The sequence below is a fragment of the Pleurodeles waltl genome, chromosome 4_1 (genome assembly GCF_031143425.1).
Source record: "Pleurodeles waltl isolate 20211129_DDA chromosome 4_1, aPleWal1.hap1.20221129, whole genome shotgun sequence".
Classification (NCBI taxonomy): Eukaryota; Metazoa; Chordata; class Amphibia; order Caudata; family Salamandridae; genus Pleurodeles; species Pleurodeles waltl.
In genome coordinates, this window is record NC_090442.1 from 744,562,433 (window position 1) to 744,584,405 (window position 21,973).

General features: G+C 46.9%; 1 protein-coding gene across 5 annotated transcripts in view; it reads left to right on the forward strand.

Annotated features, from left to right (window-relative positions):
• The window catches only part of LOC138288114 (NLR family CARD domain-containing protein 3-like), a 497,028-nt gene that overhangs the window by 135,091 nt on the left and 339,964 nt on the right, over positions 1-21,973 (forward strand). For all 5 annotated transcript variants that reach the window (XM_069229362.1, XM_069229366.1, XM_069229365.1 and 2 more), the window contains one exon: positions 11,859-11,984. In XM_069229362.1, coding sequence (XP_069085463.1) covers positions 11,859-11,984 — 126 coding nt within the window. The remainder of the gene's footprint in view (positions 1-11,858; positions 11,985-21,973) is intronic.

Genomic DNA, 21,973 nt, shown 5'->3' on the forward strand with positions numbered 1-21,973 from the left:
TACACTATTCACATTTCCTAACCAATCTCTCCACCTGGATGTTCATGCCAGGCCACCATTATAACCCTTTCAGTCTTTCTTTATTTCTTGAGATTCCCGGATGACTGTCATCCCAAACTCTACAAGAATTTTCTTAGTCTCTCAGGAGCAACAGACTTTGCATCTCTCATCAACAAACCATTCTTGTGTGACAACTCATTTTTAACATGCCAAAAACCTTTCTGTAACATCTCACCTTTCCTGTCGTTGCACCAATCATTTGTAAAACAGCCTATTATCTCTTGAAGAACAGAGTCCTTATTCTCCTCTGTCACCAATTCATCCTCTTGTATACTGTATTCCACACCAGTTTAGACAACTAGCCAATATTAACTAGACCAAAACAACATACTTCAACAGAAACAAGCAGAGATATGAATTCTCACAGATTAAATCTTAGTATAGCGCTTAGAAACACAAATAGCTCCAATGGGGCTATCATGTTGTCTTGATGGAGTAATTTCCAACAGTCCGATGACACTTGGGAGGGAGTGCGGGCCGGTCAGGGAGTCGCACGGACCCCAGGTACAGTACCCTGGAAGACGACGTGGAAACAAAGACTTTGCATGGAGTCGGGGACGTGAGGCGTTGCTGGAGCCAGTGCGGTGTAGGTTCCTTATTGCCATTGGGAAGGTGAGGCATTGGTTCCTTACAACAAGGCGGCCATGATGAATCCTGCTAGTCAAGAAACAAGGCTTCGACTTCGCGGTGTTGTGATCAAACCACAGGACCACAGAAGCTGCTGTGGAATTGGAGTCGGGTACCACGTACGTCAGTGACATGGTGCTCTGGACTCGCGCTGTGGCAGGTCTTTAGAAGTGCTGTGGCTGCATCGGGCCTGCGGAGTTGCTTGTGGTCGTTGCACTCAGCGAGGACCAAGGCTTTTTGTGCAGGTAGGGGCGTGCAGTCGGACAGTGGCACTGGTTCCGAAGTCACTCTGGAGTCAATGTGCTTGGTTTCTTCTTGGTTGCACCAGAACTCACTCCCAAGGGCCCAGGAACTGGATTTAGCACCATTTGGCAAGTCAGGACTCTCAGCAAGAGAGCCCAGGTGCTGGCAGATGAAATCTTTGATGTCCCTGAGACTTCTTAACAGGAGGCAAGCTCTGTGAAGCCTTTGGAGAACCTTTGGAAGCAGGATGTAGAAAGCCAAGTCCAGTCCTTTCACTTCCAGGACAGAAGCAGCAGGCCTAATCAGCAAAACAACAGGCAGAGTGACAGCCTCTCCTACAGCATCGAATCTCTCCTTCCTCACTGAATGTCCTCTTTCCAGAAGGATTCTAACTATGTGGTGTCAGTGGTCCAGTACTTAAACCCATTTCTGTCTTTGAAGTAGGCAAGCCTCAAAGAACGGTCTTTGCAGTGCACAAGACCCTGCCTTTTCTTCCCCTGGCCCTAGACACACTCCAGGGGTTAGAGACTGCTTTCTATGGGGACAGACACAACCCTATTTGAGTGCAAGTGTCTGCTCCTTCCACCACTCTGGCTCAGAAAGGCCCATCAGCCTGGTGATGGGCCATCAGGATGTCTAGAGTGAATGCACAAACAGCTCAAATGTCACCCTGACCCAGACGTATATTCAGTAGGCAGGCAGGGGCATAAAATGGTCAAGCAAGAAAATGCCCACTTTCGAAAAGTGGCATTTTCAAACTTACAATTCAAAAACCAAACTAAAAGATGTCTTTTTAAATTGTGAGTTCAGAATTCCCAGACTCCATATCTCTATCTGCTACCAATGGGACATTACACTTAAAAGATATTTCAAGGCAATCCCCATGTTACCCTATAGGAGAGCTTGGTCTTGCAATAGTGAAAAAACAAAGCAGCAGTATTTCACTACCAGGACATTTAAAACACACCAGTACATGTCTTACCTTTTAAATACACTGCACACTGCCCATTGGGCTGCTTTGTGCCTACTTTGGGTGTGACTTACATGTAGTAAAGGGGAAGGTTTAGCAGGTCAAAATGGCAGTTTAATATTGCACACACAGATTGGCAGGTCTGAGACATGTTTTCAGGGCGACTCGTGGGTGGCACAATCAGTGCTGCAGGCCGTTTTGTAGCATTTGATTTACAGGCCCTGGGCATACATAATACACTTTACTACACTTTACTAGGGACTTACTAGCAAAACAAATATGCCAATCATGGATAAACCAATCACCAATACAATTTAGACAGACCGCATATGCACTTTAGCACTGGTTAGCTGTGGTAAAGTGCCCAGAGGCCTAAAGCCAACAAACACAGGTCAGACAAAATAGGCGGAAGAAAGTAAAAAATTTGGCGGTAACCCTGCGAAAAAGGGTCAGGTCCAACAGAGCGCACATATGATCCATTGTATGCTCCATTGGATGCCAAATGGGCTACTACATATGTGTTATGATAAACACCTTGCTATGCATATAAGCACTTGGGCAGTCACTTAATATAGCCAGGATATTTCAAGTGTTTATTTAGCTAAGTTAGTTATAAAATTGCTACCTTCCTCTTAAAGTTAACCTCATGATTCTACCTTTTCCAATGAGACTGGATTAAAGAGGACTAGATGTCTTGGTACATTCAAGGTACTCACAATAAGGACTCTTGCACTGGTAATTCTTAATCATCCTTCCTCTTGATGAACTAGACTACACTTGGGGCTGTGCTGTGGGAGCAATGAAATTGATTAAAAGCTGTGGTATTGGAAGTCATGTAATGTTCAAAGAACTAGAACCTACTGGCCACAACATTCCGAGCTCCCTTTTAGATTTATCCCCTTTGCTTTGCAAGAGACATTCTTGTATCAAGGCAATCAGCCAGGGCATCCCATCAGTCTGGAAGAAGGACATAATAAACTTACCAGTACATATAGCCTTTAAGTTGTACTTGTTACTTTAATGTCTTCTTACCATTCTTGGCCCCAAACCTTATATTTGTGTGGCTTATCTCTTGTGGTACAATTTATCACACTTCGCCCCTTCTTGTGACATTAACTTTCAAAGATCTTTGGCGAGTGAAGAAGAGATGGAGAATGGAGAGTAGCTGCTAATAAATTGACATTATCTTAAAATGTAACACCAACAAGTGCCATGGCTCTGCTGTCAGTCTAAATCTTTTGAGAATCAACTGTGCCAAGATTTAAAAGTGAAAATTTGTTAGAGACTTCTAGTTGCAGATTCCTTACCTTAGAATTTGCCCCAGGCGTCAGTCTGGATTCAGAGATTTTTCTTCGAGCAGTACCTCTGCGCGCCGTTAGGTGGCGCCAGTCGACTCCGCGTCTGTCAATGCTCTGCCAATCCACACAATCTGGGTCCAAGACAATCAGTGCAAACTATAAATTGTTTTCTGGCAGTGTTTGTGTGGCACTATGTATGCTTTACTTTCTTGAAATATTTACAGCCCAGAACAAAAGCAAAAATAACATATTTTGGATTTGAAGGATGCATCAAGGGAATAAAGAAATATAAATAGGTTGGTCTGGGATAAAGATGCTCTTTCTGGTTTGTCATTACAGTCTCTCAAAGGATATCATGTTTAATCCAGTATATTCAGCATTCCATTTCAGCAGTGCATGGGTCTGCTAAGCTTTCCTCACCTTTCCATTGATCACTGCTGATAGACTTTGGGAGCACAAGGAAAGAATGGATCAAACACCCCTCCTTAAATTTGGCCTCTTTATATTAAGGTGAAGTAGGTGATACAGTTACACAGGCTATGATTTATTATCAATTAGAATGCTGTACTAAATTATTACTTTCTTTTTTGTGGAAATCTTTTTTATTAGAGATTAGTATTTATAAAACATTACATGTTGTCCAACCTGCATAGTATTGACAGTGAGACAACCATAATATGAGTTAAACAATTCAAGCTATATCATTGTAGAAGGTGTAGGTGACCACATTCAAAGAATGGAACAGAATGTTACAAGAAACCAAACATACCAACATTCCTGCCAACTGGTGTAACCCCCCAACACTAAGCCCCTCCCATGGAATGATACAGTTCAATCACCAAACCTGCATTTCCTAATCCATGCCCAAAGGATGCTCAAATGAGGGTCTATCAAGCGACCATCAGTTAAAGCGCCCCATGGCATTCTATTAGGGAAGAGGCATAGAGCTAGGAATGCCCTTAATTTAGCTGTGGAGCGCAATAGGGTGCAGTTCATATTATTAGTCAATTGCTCCATAGCTAGGATCATCCAAAGCCTATGGTACCTCTGGTGAGTGGTGAAGTATTCTTTTCTTTTTCTTCCAGTGGAAGGCTATTGTAAATTTAGCTACCCTCAACACTGTAGCTTCATGTGGTAATCTTTTTTAGACATAGGGACACATTACAACATTGGCGGTAAGTGCCGCCTACCGCCTTGGCGACGGCCGCCAAGAGACCGTCGCCGCGGGTAACATCCGTCTGTCAAATTATGACCACAGCCAGATTTTCGCCACAAGAAGGGTGGAAATCTGGCTGTGGCCATACTGGCAGACGGTGTTAAGGTGGAGCTGTAATACCAGCAGCACCACGCCGGTAGACCGCCTCCAGCCATATTATGTCAAATAATACGGACTGGCGTTGTTCTGCTGGTGGGCGCTGCTGGTGTAGCAGTGCCCTGTCCCATCCCCTGCCGGAAGACCCCCGGATGCAGGTAAGCCAGGTTTCCGACAGGGGAGAGGGGGTGCTATGTGTGTGTGGGGGTATGTGCATGAATGTGCGTGTGTGTGCGTGAATGCGGAGGTGTGTGTAGTGTTGTTTGCTTGTGTTCATGTGTGAGTATACATGTATGAATGGAAATGTGAATGTGTGTACGGATGTGTGCGTGAATTAATGGATGCATCCGTGTATGAATGCTTGTATGCCTGTGTGAGTGAGTGTGTGAATGCATGGTGTGTGCCTGCGAGTGTGCGTGTATGGGGGGAGGGGATTGAAATGGGGGAGTGTGGATGGAGCGGGCGGGTCTGAGGAGTGTTGGGGGGGTGGGTGGTCCTCCTACCAGTGACAGGGAAGGAATTCCTTGTCACTGGTGGGGCCTACAGCCATGGTTTTAGTGGTGTTACGAACGCCACGAAAACCATGGTGGTAGGCAGGGTTAAAATGTCGGTCAGTGTGGTAAATTGGCAGGTTGGCTTCAGCCATCCCGCCAATAGCATAATGTGGCGATATGTACCGACAGCCTGTTGGCGGTACCACCGCCACATTTACACCGACTGCCGGGGTCATAATGACCCCCATAAATTTAAATTTAGTAGGCCTCAGGCCAAGCAACCTAACCTCAGAAACAAAGGGTATCAGTGTCCCAAGATCTCCTTTAAGAGCATCGCCACACTCACAAAAGAGATGTACCCCTGCTTATTCCCTTTAAAGGTGCATGTTGATGTCCATAGTCCAGCCCTCCCTCCAGAAGTTGGGGTTTGCTTTCAGGAACATTTGGTGAAGGCAGTGGTGAGATGTAAGGCCAACCTTAACATATTTTATTGTCAATTTCCCTCCCTGCAACAGATTTAGAGGATGAGTGTATGCCATTCCCACTGTTCTTACAATACCGTTTTACACGAAACACGCTCCCACTCCTTATTATGGGGCCAGGTCTGGGCGGCATCTTGTGCGAGCAATGCCTGATACAGGTTCAATATTGTGCCTGTTGTGCCCAGTAGCTTGGAATACAGGTACTCTAGTCCAGTTTTGTCTCTAGTTGCACCCAACTGATTTGCAGGGTTAGTGTTAAAGTGTTTAAGCTGGACAGGCCAAAATCGGTTTTGGTTTTAGTATGAATGTTTTAGGTGTGCAAGGGTCACACATGTTGGCATGCATCTTACACCCTCCCTGGCCTCTCCAGCACCTATCCCTGAAATACAGTGCCCTCTGCTGCTGGGGGTATAATCATCATTATAGTGGATGGGGGTTTTGTGGAGCAAACAATAACCCATAAAGTCCTAAGAAAAATGGCCTGGTCCATATGCCTACAATTCTTTGAGTCTGCCTTGCTCCACTCAACTGCTACCCTCAACTGAGATGCATCATATTAATAGAGAAATATCTGGCCTCCACTCTCCACCAAGATTTTCTGAGAGACTCTAGCCGCCTTCCCTCTCCACACAAAGCACATCCACTGTTGACCCAAATCAGGAGAGCCTGAGACATGCATAGTAAGCATAGGTGTAGATCCAAAGTATCAATCAGTTCAAAAGTCCAGCATATGTTGAATCTGTGAACTCCAGCGTATGAAAAGAAAACCACCTGATATTGTACAAAAAATCTTCTTTATTGAGTTCCAACTATTAAAGCAATACAGCATCCCACATTGTATGGTGTGGCATTGTTTGGCATATCCAGGAGCGAGACCAGTTCTGTCAAAGATGTGTGATTGTGGTCATGAAATGACCCAACATTCATGCCTCGTTCTTTTTTGAGTTGTCTGCAGCTCTATTTTCTCTAGCTTTTTCCCTTTTCCACTTTCTACCTCCCTATCTTGTTTTGCTTTTCCTTTTCTGTGTCCCTTCCGTAGCTGTTTCATTTTGGCTAAAAAAGTAGATGATAAACCTGAGGTAGTCTGGTCAAGGCCGGCTTTATGGTTGTGCGAGCGATGCGCTCGCACTGGGTTGTGACCTCAGGGGGGCGCTGTGTTTAGCAATGACTCTCGAAACTTGCGATTTAAAAGCACCTGCTGAAAAGTTCCTTGTGCGTCCAGCCTTCAGGAAACAATTAAAATGTCAAGATATCTTTTGTGATTAATGTTCCTGCTAGGGAGAGAAATGGGAGTTTGTCTAGTGGCAGCTTTGACCCGCCATAAAGTAGCAGCAAGGGTTAATATGCCTGTTGCAAAGAACAGAACTATGGGGCATATTTAAGAGCCCCTAGCGCCATCAGAGCATCGCTCCGGTGGCACTATGCCCTGTGGCGTATTTACAAGGTGGCGGTAAGTTGTGACTTAACACCTCCTTGTATATACAGCCCCTTCATACAAAATAAAGGAGGGACAGGGAGATTATCTGGTCCAGTGTACGGTCTCCCAATGTAACCTATTTATATGTAGAAAGGTGGCAGGTATCATCACAGGGCTGTCTCCTCGTCAGACCGGTGCTGCAATGTCTGAGGCACAGAGCTAATTTTAACTCATTCACTCTCCTACACACTTTCACTTTTACTATCTTATGTGTCAGTATTCACTTCAGACCTTTTTCCTGGCAAATTGCCTCCGGTATAGTATCATCCCCATTGCCGGGGTGGTCCCCCAGACATTGCAGCACCAGTCTGACGAGGAGACAGCCCAGTGATGATACCTGCCACCCTCTGGGTGCTTGAGGGCTCTCCTGATATCATAGATATCCCTGACACCCCCTTTCCCCGCGTATACCTATAGTTTCTTTGGAACAGTATACAGCCCCTTCACACGCAGCACTTTGAATGGAAGTAGGTGTTTCTGTGGGCATGCCGTAGAAACACCCATTGCATTTTGATGCTGCCTCAGATTTACGAGTTTTCATCAAACGGAGGCAGTGCCAAAATCTATCCCCACACGAGGGGGGGTGTTAGCATGGCGCAACGAGGAGAAATGCTTTCATTTTCTCCTAGTTTTTTGCTCTTTCTATGTGTGCTGCATCCTGCAGCACACATAGAAAGAGCAAATCGCCATTTAAGTTTGTTTTTGTGCAGGAAGGTGTTCTTAGTCTCCCCCTCAACGCAGCCATCCTTGCACTATGGTGCAGGGGTTGCTGCGTTGGCAGCAAATTTAGCGTCGACGCAGGGGGAAACACAGGGGTGCGCCGTATTCTAGTAAATACAGGGCATCTCTGTGTTTTGAAAAGGACTGTGCGCAACGCTGCCATATGTTGTGCAGCGCCGCGCGCCTTTATTTTCTGTTAAATCTGGCCCTGTATTTTGTGTGGATAGCTGAGAGGATTAGAAAAGCCAGCCTTCACAAGAGCTTTAAAACAAATGAATACATGTGAAAGGGGGGCTATGAAGAAATGAGGGGCACATTTTCCGAGTGGTACTGAGTGAGGGAGCTCCAAAAAATACTGTCGCACAGGGCACCAGCGCTAAAGCCGGCCCTGAGTCTTGTCCATATTCCCTGATATATTACTGACAACAGAGGATAGAGAACTACTTCTGCCTCCCTGTCGTTTTGAGTGCCCCAAGCCTCAATTAAATGTTCAGCGAGAATAATCTGGCCCATTGACATCCCTGACAGGACCAAGAGGAATTGCAGGAGGTAAGCATCCTGGGATATATTTGGAGCATATACTGTAGCTAATGTAACTGAGTTTCCCGGGAGTGTTCCGGTTAGGATTAGATAGCTGCCTTCTTTACCAATCCTAGTCTGAGAGACCACGAAAGGAAAGATATGTTTGACAAGGATGGCTACACCACACTTGGTGAGTGCAGATAGCTGCGAGATATGCTCAGTGCCCTGTCTGTTTTTCTCTTGGTGGGTCTCTAGCAGGCACATAATATCAGGTTGTTGGTCCCTAAGAGTGTTCCAGAAACAAAATTGGGTTCTGGCACGTCTTCTCCTAGGCCATGTATCCTTTGATTTTCATTAGTTTTTCGCTATGAAAGCAATTTCCCTATCTAAAGCCGATCTTAATTGTTCTTCTACCAATAAAGTAAGAGAAGATGTAGTGAACATGCTGCTCCTTGAATGTCAACCCTAGCTTCAGCATCTAGAATTCCCTGATGTACCAAATAGATGTCCGTGGACAGTTCCTGTATCGTGGAACCCCAGGTCAAAGCGCATATCAGACAGACTTTTATAATAATCCTGGCGCAGTTCATCCCTCAGTTCCATTGAAAGGTGCAAAGGGTGTCGAAGTAGCCTCTCTTTGTTAGGGCCATGTCTCCCAGATCTGCGTGTACCGGCCTCGCCTCAGAGGCATTGCTCTCCCTGGCTGCCAACCCCGTCTATCCAGGTTAGGCAAACAAGCTCCCCTTGGTTCTCTTGTTCTTTGGGCGCATGCAGAGTTCTTCCTAGGTCCCCTCTCTCGGGACTCATTTGAGGGGAGAGTACCTTCATTGCCAGAGGCATGTTTCATCATTGGCCCACAGTGCTAAGATAATACCAACACCGTGGTCTCAACTTCCCAAAGAGGGAGAACAGAATAAGTGCCTCTGGTCACACAAGGAGTCTAGATATATTTGGCCAGTCTCTAACACCCGTCATAAACATCATCTACCAACATTTTTTGGCCACAAAAAAAACCTCCCCCCTCCCAGAGGGGGCCTAGGGCCTTTGTCAGGGCAGCACAGGTACCACAACACTCCAACTAGTTACACCAGTGAGGAACCACTCCTGAGTGAACAGGAGCACACCGGCGGCAGTTAGGTGGCATCACTGCCCTGATTAATGTGTACTACAGGAGTGGTTCCCCAACTGTGTGATTAGTTGTCTAGAACTTTAAAATAATAGGGTAGAAATAAAGTACTGGACAGGTAGAGGTAAGGCTTACTGTTACCTGCATGCACATTTGTGGACGAAGGATGAATTGTAGGGGTACCTGTGTTGCCCAGGTGAAGGTCTTCTCTTTTGTGGGCTCAAACATGTTGGCAGATGATGTTTATGATGGATGTTTGAGACATTAATTCATGATAACATCCCGTTTTATGTTTTATCCCTACCCTGAATACACACTGAATAAAGGAAATACCGTGGGTTTACACAGAGGTAGTTTTAGAAATAAATCGGGACCCCTTGTATGACCAGAAGCATTTATTCTGCTCTCCCTCTTTGGAGCGGACTGGCTAATGATGAAGCATGCGACGAGAAAGTGGATGAGACCTTTCTGTCTAAGTCTTTTGGTTTTGCATTCCCATTGGTAAAGTGTTCCTTCTGGTTAGGTTAAGAAAATACGATGCTGCTGTCCCTATTTGTGGTAATGAGTTGGCTGTGGAAGGTGTAATGACAGCACCAACATCTCTAGAACTCTTTTTTTGCGTGGTGCAGGGCTCAGCTCAGCATTCAGCACTGGGTGTCACAACAAGGTCCTATGTGCCATTTTGTTCTTTCCCTACGGCTGTGTGGGTCGTCCTGGTTCGCTTCTGTCCACCGGACTCTGGGGCAGACTTCCCTCCACACCCTCTATGCTTTCCTGACTTCCATTATGCCACCGTTAGCGGCAATGGCAACTGCAGCTTGTTCCCACCTCACAGAGTAGTACGCGCCACCTAAGCCTCCTCTGGACTCAGCCCAGCTTTTTGTCAGCTGGGAGCACTTCCTGCACTGCAGTGAACCAGGAGCAGGCTCACTCCCGCCAGTGGCGTCTTTCTCCAGAATGGAGGATCCGACGTCTATTGAGTGGCTCTGTGCTCCGGAAAAGCAAAGGCAGATGCCAAAGTATGCAGGCTGGGAGCAGAGACAAAAAGTGCCCGCTAGTCCACAATCTTGCCCAAGCCCCCTAAACACTCCCTAATTGATGCAAAGGTACAACACTGCATTGCTTGGGGGCTTAGGCCCATTTTCAGTACCTGCAGCAAATAAGCATTAAGACGTAGCCAATAATGGTCAAAATTGTAAAGCAATTGAAAGATTATGGTCCTGTAGCATCTGTATGAACTTGAAATTCCTTGGAGAAATCAGGTGCCCTGAACACTGGTGCGGTGCACATGGCCTCCTTCAGGGTATCAAATGCGCCTCTGTCTAGATCACCTTCTTGTAAACAAACGTAATTCACAACTAAACATTAATTCACTGTTCCTTTTTTATTAAACAGATAGCAAGAATCACTGTCAGATGTTGACTATGAGTTCATGGTTTTCTTTTCCAATGCCACATTGGCTGCTCAAAGGTTTTAGAACAGAATATTTGTACAGAATGTTCAAGACCTGGACCAGAAATTTGTTCAGAACCAAATTAGTGTTATTCACTGCACGCAGGACTTCTACCAGAGAATTTGTGATCATGGGCAGATAGCAAAGCTTCAGAGTCCTGCAGTATCCTTAACTTTTAGTTCAAGAAACTTGTTATACCAGTTGCTAAGCTGCCTGCCACGATGTGCAACGTGACCTGTAAGAGAAGGTAGTAGATGCAGAACCTAATAAATTAGAGATACATCCAGCAGAAGATGGATTTGTGTCTGAATTTACAAATTGTGATTACAAAATTGATTTGAGTATTCTCTGATCGTACATTTCACTTACAGCGATGGACATCTGCCTGTACTGCATAGGGTTAGTTAGGAACATGGGGGTTCCCTTGAGTGTTGTAGAGTAGAGGTTCTCACCACGAAAGTGGTGAACCTTCATAAAGTCGTCACAATTTACAAACATTCCCACTAACTTGTCACTCTCAATACGTGCTCTCTACTTTAGTGGCAAAATGCTGAAGCCCGTTCTTAAAGTGAATTGCAAAAGTGACGTATACTCCCCCACGTTTTGTTGGGGGATAGATGGAGGAAATACATTTTCAAATAGTGAGAGAGAGGGGAAAAAATGCAAGACACTTAACTAAAGGCCAAAATAGGAAGAATTTTAGCTGATTGTACATCTGTCTGAATAATGTTCGGCTTATGCAAGGAAGTAATTCCTTACGATTTCAGTGTACAACTAAATGAATTTTGCAGATGTGTATAAAAATCGAATGCTTGACGTAGACTCTTACAATGTTTAGGCGTCAGGCCATCAGCTTAAGCAAGGCTCTGCCTTTAGTGTTGGACTGCGTCGTATGGTGGTGACTCTCAGTGAAACATACAGATACCTGTTTTGACATATTGATGTTGATACATAAGGGAAGTATGTCTCATGTCTTACAAGCACAGGAGAACTTGAGTTAAACTAATATTCTTAATCAAACAAATTAGGTTATAAAGGAGTTGTAATTAATTGTATTTCTGTACATTTTTACAGAGAACAAAAGAAGGTCTTGGTTTTGGCTATCATGCCTTATTCCTGCGCCACTGATCATTGCTGCTGTGTTACTGGTCATGTTCAGAAAGCACAGAAACTACGAGGAGAGGTCGAGATCAGGAGGAGGTATGCAAAGTGTTTCAAGCTGTCGTTATACAAATGCTCTAACATAAGAAATACTGTCAGAAACCATTCTTGTGCTGGAAAATACATTCTTTCTAGTCTAGGAGCTCTAGGAGCTTGAGTAATTGAATAATTACAGTAGGAGGCTACAATTGCAGATGTAATTCAAGGTCAATCGAGGGCCATGATCTATTCTTTCTTCTTTCTTGTCTTTTATGGAAAAAAAAATTCTTTAAAGACAGATGCTTTTAAAAGACAACAAATAATGATACAAGAGCAGATGTCTCACCCATGCATGTGTACAGGAACTCACGGCCTGGTTTAGCTCTTGACGGTGTTACCACCATGCTGCGCCGGCGGCAGACCCAAAAAGACTGCCAGGCCACCTGCATTCCGCCTGCCGTATTTAGATGTTACAGCTCTGCAAATCGTGGACTGGTGACGGATTGCTGACGGAGGCAGACAGTGGCGGAACACAGTGGGCTTCGTACATTGGTAGTGGCTATGGAATAGAGGTAAGTGACACACACGCACACTGTCCCTTAGCCATATGTGTAGCCCTGTACTACACACTACACAACATTCCACATTCACACCATTATCCATTACAATTCCTATGCCACACAACCCGTACATGTCAAAAACACACATTGACATAAATCCATGTCACCACACACTCTCACCATTGACACCGCACCCACACACTGCTCCCACACAAAACACAACCATAACATCCAACACAACTGCCCACTCAGCTACACAAACACACTCACACAAGTACAGTCACATACATCACAACAATGTCCGCCACAGAACAACCACACTCACCTGAATGTGTCACATGGCTACACAACAACATCGGTCTCACATGCAAGTGACACACATACAGAAAAAAAGGTGAGTTTTCACCCCTTCCTCCCAGTCTGCCTACTCAGAAGTGGAGATCGGACTGCCACTTTTTTCATGACGGTAAGGCACATCCAGATCTGCATGGCAGGAATGGTGGCTGGGGTCCAGCCGACATCCTCTTTCCCGCCATTGATGTGGGGGGTGTTTCTTGGCGGAGACAGCGTTTTGAATGCAGGCCTTTCATCTCGGAACCACCAACATCGAAATACTGCGGGCAGACTGTCCCCGTGGTGGATGGGTTTTCAGTCAAAAAGTCAATGGCAGGACTGTTACCACCAACATCTAAATCAGGCTGTTAGATATGGGGTCTCTGGTTGGCAGTCAGTTTGCACTCTGTCCAAGCAGGACCCTCACTCTAATCAGGGTAGAGAGATACACACCTAGGATAACCCCTGCTTACTCCCCGTGGCTTAACTTAGAAGCAATATGTAAAGTATTTCTACCAAAACACACAGTAACACAGTGAAAACACCACAAAGGGACTCCACAAGATTTTAGAAAAATAGCCAATATTGATCTAAATCAAACAAGACCAAACTGACAAAAATCAAACATACACACGCAGAGATATGATTTTTTAAAGTAAAATGAGTCTTAATCCATTGAAATCAAGGGATGTGTTGTTTCAGCAAAAAGTACCTGGTATGTGTCAAAAATAAAGCTGCAGGGGCGAGGCCTGGCTGATGATGAAGATGGCCTCTCGTTAAAGGTGTTCTGTGCACCGGAGGTCCATGATGACATCGGAGGGACCTGTGGGGCTGAAAGAGGGGAGCCCGCATACCACTCCTTCCATCCTGAGCTGGGCCAGAGACTCCCCAGACCCTGCACAGTGTGAAACACCTCTCCCACGGCCGGTCTCTGGGCCTTATGCCATGAACGATTACGAGCCTGAGAATGGGCAGCCGCACCAAACAGCTGGCGATCCATTGAGGAGGGGGAGGACCAACCCACTGGTGAGTGAAACAGTGGTGGGGGTCTTCCTTCTTCTCCCTCCCCCTGATGCTTCCCCCCTCAACCACGATCGCAGAGGGATTGCTGCATGGCGCTGAGGGCCCACATGTGGTGCCTGGGGACCCACTGGGACCCCGTTCTTAACTACACCAACCCCTCCCCGAGGAAAGCATGTACACCCGGAGCCCTGACTTGGGGTGAGTTGTGGGCCCCGGGCACCGAGTGGGGGAGGGGCCCTGGGACTGACGAGCTGCACCGCCTGCGCTGCAGAGCACCAACTCACGACAGGTGCATGGGGGGGACGAACCACTCCCTGCCACCGTCTCCACAAGGCCATGGGAGAGACATCCGCAACCTTGCCTTTTTGCAGCGCTTGCCCCTGGGACGCAGCAGTAGACTCAGAACTGCTTTATTTGAGGACCGCCTGCTTCATCTGGTGGGACGCCCTCTGACTGAGGGGGCCAGCTCTGGCGCACTAAGGCCCTGCTCTCCTCTTTTAGATTGTGGAACCAACCTATAGAGGCCTTAGTGTACCTGACTCAAGTCGCGATGACTTGACCGGCAGTTTGAATCAGTGGCCGTGACCTCCTGTGGCCCTATCTCAACCCCAAGACCTTCTGCTGATGCACCTTGACCTGTGTCGTCGGAACGGGGGCCACCCACCGTTTGGATCCCTGCATCGGCTGTACCCAGAGTCTCATGCTCTCACACAAGGGGGAACGTCCGCTTCCCCCGGCAGCGTTGCCAAGTGAAGATCATGCCTGGGGGCAAGTCGTCTGGCAAACTAGCCCCACAGCAGCTCTTCTCAGAGGCCCTTACACACCATCGGACCACATTGTGACCCACACCTCCGCTGTCCGACCTGCCGGAATCCACGCAAACACCCAAAATCGATATCTCTATGGAACGCATTCTACAGGAAATCACCGCGGTCGGAGGGCATGGACACCAAGATCTCAGACCTCTCACCGGAGTCCAGGTCAATTCGTAACAACATCGTCAGTTTCCAGGATAAGTTGACGAGCATGGATCAACGCCTCTCCCTTGTGGAAGACAAACTTAATTCCTCACCCAACAGAGACCAAGAACTACAATATCTCAGGGATAAACTCATGGATCTTGGGGACCGGAGTCGCAGAGACAATGTCCGCTTCTTCGGGATTCCGGAACGGGTGCAGGGCATGGATGTCATAGCCCTCCTCATCAAAAACATCCCAATTATCACAGGCCCGACATTTTCCCCCCTGTTGGAACTACAAAGGGCACACCGACTAGGCCCTATGCTTGGAAACCAGGAATCCAGACCTCGCCCCATCAACGCCTGCTTTCTCCGCCATGACCAGGTCAGACAAAAAAGGCCACTGCCCGAGCTCATGGGCCCTGTATGTATGAGGGTCAAGAGTTGAGACTGGCCCATGATTTCTCCCAGGACATCAATGAAAATCAGAGACCATTCTTGGTGCTGCGTCCTCAGCTTCACAAATTGGACATCAAGTTCAGCCTGTTTGATCCTGCACGCATGTGGATAACAAAGGACGGCAATTCTAAAGACTTTCTTGACCCTCAAGCCTTACACCAGTTTTTAGATAGGCTGGTGCCCCGAACCATGGATTCCTCATCCAATGCTGCCTCGACTTCTCCACATTTGCAGGAGGCATCCTCTCATCCTCAGCACCATGCAGCAGGGTGAGGTCCTGCTGGGCTTCAGTCCCCCAAGAGGGGCAGACCTACTGATCAACCTCCCCGACCACATGAGAACAGGGAAACGGCTCTCCAGATGGTGGAGGACCTCACCCATGACCATGGCAGACACAAATCTAGGTCCCCAGTGAAGCCCACGCCAATGGAGGAGTGAGTGTCCTCCCCCCAGACCTCGACCACATGACAACAGAGACATCCAGGATGGGTCTCCACGCTCACTGTCTCTCTGGACCGTATAAGTATCATGTAACCCAACAATTGGCGCTACGTCCCAGAGTACCTGAGATTGTGGCTGTCCCTTGCCCTCAGAGAGCTTGGTCTTCCATATAATATTCTTCTTGTTGTTTCTGTCAGTTCTGACAGGTTCATGAAGTAAGACATGTGATACCTACCCCTACACCCACATTGGGATGCTGTTTGTTACTTGTTACCCGCTGTTGCACCCTCACTATGGCCGCTACGGCCACACTAGCATCTTTCACCCCCTTCTCCACTGCGGGACCTGCCTCCATCGGGGTTCAGTCAGTGAGGGGTGGATTAGTAATCGGCCGCCTCATGGTACCCAGCCATAGATAGAGCCTGGAGGCTTTGCCTCCATCCTCAAATACACTAATCCCTACCCTTTGCCTTCTGGACATATTCTCTCTGAACTAGCTCCCTCTGCTCCACGCATCACACTGCATACTTTAGATCCCTGCTATTGTGGTGAGATCTTGCCACCTGCTCGCCCCCCACCCTACCCACCTACCCACCGCTGACCCTAGCCATTGTCACATGGGGCAAATAGTCCTGGATGTCCGATGACCTCCTGCGCCCGACATATATCTCGTCCAAGCTGAGATAAGGCACACTTGCCATCCTCTCCCCTGACCCGTGGGTGGAGCCCATCTCGACCGATATATGCGACCGACCCCTACGCATACCACCCATGACCTGTCCCCACTCACCCCCCCCCCTTACGACACATTACTCCCTCTGTGCTCGTCCACAACCAAAACAGCCACCTCCGGCTTCCCTAATATACTGGTATGTTTTATACTGTAACATCCCCCACCTCTCCCCTCCTTTTTCACTACATTGGTGGTCTCCGGTGCGCGGGCCATGCAAGTCTAGGTCCGCAGTCCACAGTTTCTGAATAGCCCTTTACTCCGGCCTCTGTGTCACCCCCTCTCCTTGTCCTCTCCCACCCACCCCCTACCTGTACCCCTCTGACTTCCACCTCCCATTTCTCCAGTGCTCATTTTACCCTCCTCTGCACACTACGTCCTATACAGCTGCCACACTAAAGAGAGTCCATCTTGCCCTTCGCTGTCACCGCCATTAGCCCTCCTCCTTAAGGATCAAGGGTTCCCATCCCGAATCCTACTTACTCGTTCTTATACGACCTAACTCTTCCAAACCTCACATTTCATAGGCTATCACAGGGGCCTCCACTTCCGCTACCGACTACTCGTCTCATTGATTGTATGTCACAGAATAACTCCACCAGTCTCCCCTCCAACTTGACAGCCATCTTGTGGAATGTCCACGGCCTCACTCACTATATCAAGAGAAAGAAAGTAGAGGCCTACCTGCACTCCCAGAGGGTGGGCATTGCTGTACTGCAGGAGACACACCTATCTCAACTTGAATCTGATAAGCTGCGCTGTGACTGGGTAGGAAGATCAATCCATAGCAGCTGCCCATCCTCCTCCGCGTCCAGCCCAACTCATAAGTGTGGTGTTGCCATTCTCATTAGAAAGACCTTACCCCTCACTATCCTGAAAACGTGGTCAGATACTCAGGGCCGTTACATCTTAGCCAAAGTCAAGATAGTGGACAGGGTCCTATGTTTAGGCTCAATCTACGCACCCACTGAGAACAAGCAGTCCCTTTTTCTTTCCCTCAAGCACCTCCTCACAGAAATCGGTGCCACACATTACCTCCTGAGAGAGGATTGGAACCTTGCTATCCATCCGGTCCTCGATCGCGCAGGCCCCTTAGATCATTCTAATCAGACAGACAGAGCCCTCTTACATGACATACTAGCTGATAATGGACTAATCAATCCATGTCATCTAGCACATCCACGGGACAGGAAATACTCCTTCATTTCAACGGCCCACGGCTCCCAGTCCAGGACTGATTACATCCTGTTATCCAATGGGACAGTGGCTTTACTTGGCGACTCCGGTCTTCTGCCTGCTGAACTCTCGGACCACTCCTGAACTTTTGAACCTGGGTCTTACCTTCCTGGGAGGCAAACCGTGGTGACTTAATATTTCTCACTATCGTACCCCCCAAGGCAAAACCCAATTACGGTCCCACGTCTCCACATATCTCGCAAACAATATAGGTTCTTGTTCCTCTCCGAGAGTGTTGTGGGCAGCAGCAAAAGCGACCCTCCGGGGCCAATTGATGAGTGATGTGGCCCTCGCTAATGCAAGACAATACTTCCACCATAAAGAGGCAGAGAATGGTTAAGCAAGAAAATGCCCACTTTCTAAAAGTGGCATTTTCAAACAGACAATCTACAAACAAACTCTACCAAAAGATATATTTTCAAATTTTGAGTTCAGAGACCCCAAACTCCAAATCTCTATCTGCTCCCACTGGGAAACTGCACTCAAAAGATATTTAAAGGCAGTCCTCATGTTAATCTATGGGAGAGGTAGGCCTTGCAATAGTGAACACCGAATTTGTCAGTATTTCACTATCAGGACATGTAAAATACACCAGTACATGTCCTACCTTTTAAATACATTGCACACTGCCCATGCAACTACTTAGGGCCTATCTCAGGGGTGACTTACATGTAGTAATATAGTGAATTCTAGTTTGTTTTAATCGGATAACAGGAGTTAGCTTAGCCTTCGGCTTGCAGACTCGTGCCCCTGTCACCTAGTGACTTTTAACCTACTTAGCTTGCTCTGTCTTAGCCCATTTAATTATTTAATTCCTCTAAGAAGGCTGCCTTGTTTATAGTTAGGCCACTTGTTATGCTTTGCATTATCAGTGCCACCGCGTTAAAGCGTCAAGATCAAGTGACAAAGACAAACAAACAGTAGGTGTTCACACTTAGGGACCTTCCCTCTCCATGTTTTAGAGGGAATTGTTTATATTAAAGGCCGCCCCAAACATGCCTGTTATCTATTGTTTGGGAACACACCTACGTCAGGGGTCCAAGTAGATCTGTATAAATATATCACACTTTAGACAGATAATCAGAGGGATTCCGGCCAGAGGGCATCGCCACCATCGCTGATATCGATGCTGCACGTCGTCTTGACGCTGACCCAGTCTTCGTGTCCCTACAGAGTCTGAGATAGAGACCTCATTCAAAGGTAACAAGGGTTGGGGGCTCCTCTCATGGACATGGCATTGGCAGATTAGGTTTAAAAAACCCAGCTCTCCTTTAGGTAGGAGGTTAGGCCTATCATGATAGGGTCTTAGGACGTATTACACGCCTTATGTCTTTTCATGCTATTGCAAGATGGTGGGGGTCTTTGTAATAATGACTCTTGTCTTTACAAATTCTGTTTCTTTCACTGTTCATTATCCTAATCATTGCAGCCAATGCAACATATCGCAGATTGCAGTTGTGTTAAATAAAAACCATTGAAACTTTACTGCATCTTCATTATGGCCTTTGTTTGGATGAGACATGATGTATCTGTGAGAAAGGGGTAATCTCTGTTTAACCACGACACTCCCTGAGATGTCATACTCTCGAGTCCATGCGTAAAGGCTGCCACAAATCACCTTTTACTATTTGGGTTTTTGGTGAGGTGCTGCTAGTGAGCCGGAAGGGTTGGGACAACAGTTGCGACTTGTTGTAGGATAGGCATATTCGCCTACAAACATAAGTACTTTCATCCTTAAACCAGCAGTCTTGCCTAGAGCAAGAGTCCAAACTACGACAGTAAAAGGGAAGGTTTGGACTTGGCAAGTCAGTACACTTGCCAGGTCGAGTTGGCAGTGCAAATTTGCACACACAGACACTGCAGTTGCAGGGGTGGCACAATCAGTGCTGCAGGCCCACTAGCAGCATGTGAGTTAGAGGCCCTGGGCACCTCTAGTGCACATTACTAAGGACTTACTAGTAAATCACATGTGCCAATCAGGGATAACCAATCATAATCACAATTTACACAGGAAGCACTTGCGCGGTAGCACTGGTCAGCAGGGGTAAAGTGCCCAGGGTACCAAAAAACATCAAAAACAAAGTCCAGCACACAGTAAAAAATACAGGAAGCAGAGGCAAAAAGACAGGGGAAACCACGCCAAGGATGCCAGGTCTAACACATGCCCTAAGCAGTTTGCTGCATTGTTCCTTGAATACCTCAAAATCCACTGTTTTCAACTGCCCTTTGTTGCTGTTCAGAGTTTATAAGCCTTGTGATAGGATGAGCCAAAACGGAGGATGTTCCTATGGGGATCAGGTAGTTGGGATCAGGTCCCAATACCCTCAGGCTTACCCTACTCTGTGTGTTCCATTAGACCTGTGGGGCTCTCATTCAGGATCTGCACAGCTCCGCAGAGCTCTGCACCGCTCTGCTTTGCTCTGCATTAGATCCACTGAAACCTTCATTGATGCAATGAGAAGTGCACCCTGACTTCAGCCAAGAATCCAGGATCTGGAGGACAACATTTAGGGGTCAGGACTCAGTCCCACAGATGCCAGCAGAGAAGACCAGGTCAGGTCTATTTGTGTCTGGTCATCTGGAAATCAGGAATGACCTCTGGGAGCATGTTGTGTCTCTGTAGCTCAAACAGGAGGTCAGCCAACTGTCCCCTGGAGTCACTTCTGGGGTTCTGGGTTCAAGACAAGCAGGTCTAGTCTTCCTTCAGTATTCTCAGACTGCACTAGGTGCATATAGTATCATATACTAGGAACTTATAAATAAATTAAATGTTCCAACTAGGAGTATGCCAATTTTACTGTGTTTAAAAGGGAGTGCACAAGCACTTTACCACAAATTAGCAGGGGTAAAGTGTACGGAGTGCCTTGTATAAGGTGTCTAATTTTGATTGGTTCCTGAGGGTAATAGCAGAGCAGGCAAGAGTCACATGCCCTTTTGCCTGTGAGGCACACCCCTTAAGAGCACTATTCAGTTTGATGTTCTTCGGTGCCTTTAGGGTCTCAGAGTTGGTGCGCGGGAAAATAAGTTCAGGGACGGTGTTGGATGACCTGGTGTGGCATACAAATGGTTCTGAAGTGTGTTTGAGGAGGTATAAAACTGACCAGAAGGGTACGGAGGCTGTGGTGTACTTACACTGTTCAGGTAAGGCACAGGTTTTCCTGTGGTTGCAGGCCTTTTTGGAGTTGAGGAGGTGGGTTGTAGGCATCATTTTCTTGCATAAGAATAGTTCAGCAGTACACTTGAAGTGTTAAGAAGATGCTTAATGGACTTAGGGCATGCCAGGACTGGAATTTGGCACTTATGTGTTTCAGATAGGGGAAGTGACATAGGGTTTATAGCTCGGCATGATGGAGGGTTTGGGTAAGTTGCAGAGTAGTTGTTTGTGGAGGTATGTACGACAAGAAATTAACTAATTTTAAGTTGGTTGCTTTATTGACAGATGCTCCTTGAGTCTCACCAGTTGTATATATGGATCCGTGGGCACTAATTGGTGAAATGGATTGGGATGCAGACCGAGAGGCAATTTTTGAGGTAACTGGCTGGAAAAAGATGGTGCCAAGGTGCATTGGTTTGGCCTTGGTGCAGTTTTTTTAGGACAATTGGTGGCAGCCATATAGTAGTACAAGGCAAAGTGGGGAAAGTGTTGTATCCTCAATCAAAATAGAAAGCGCCATGAGCCTTGTTTGTCCTAGAACACGAAGATTTATTTCCTGATCAACACCAAACGTCCTCACAGCCACCGAGTCTCAGCAAACTGCCAACCCACCATCTGTGAGGTCATTGGAGTTCTTAGCTGTTAACATTCCATAAAGACATACTACAAATTACATAACCACCTATAAAGAATTGATACATAGACTGTAGAATTTAAAACAAAACACAACACAAAGCCTGATGTTTTAGTCATTCATCTAGGGGAGAATGATATGGTACAATGAACTGGGCTGGATGTGCTGAAGTCCTTGAAGTGGACTTGGAAATAATGGTCAGCTGTGTTTCCACAGATGTTTTCTGGACTAGGCTTAAGAGGGTGTGAGGGGGCGTGCATCGATCAGCTGTGATCTCTAGAGCCAGGAAGTCTGTGTCCTAAAGTAACTATAACTCAGGCCCTTGCCATGCACAGTTTTCTCATCAGTCAATCAATCAATCAGTTACATTTATAAAGCGCGCTACTCACCCGTAAGGGTCTCAAGGCGCTGGGGGGGAGGGGGGGGTCAGTTCTCGTAGAGCCAGGTCTTGAGCTGCCTTCTGAAGGAGAGGTGGTCCTGTATGGCGCGAAGGTGGCTGGGAAGGGAGTTCCAGGTCGTC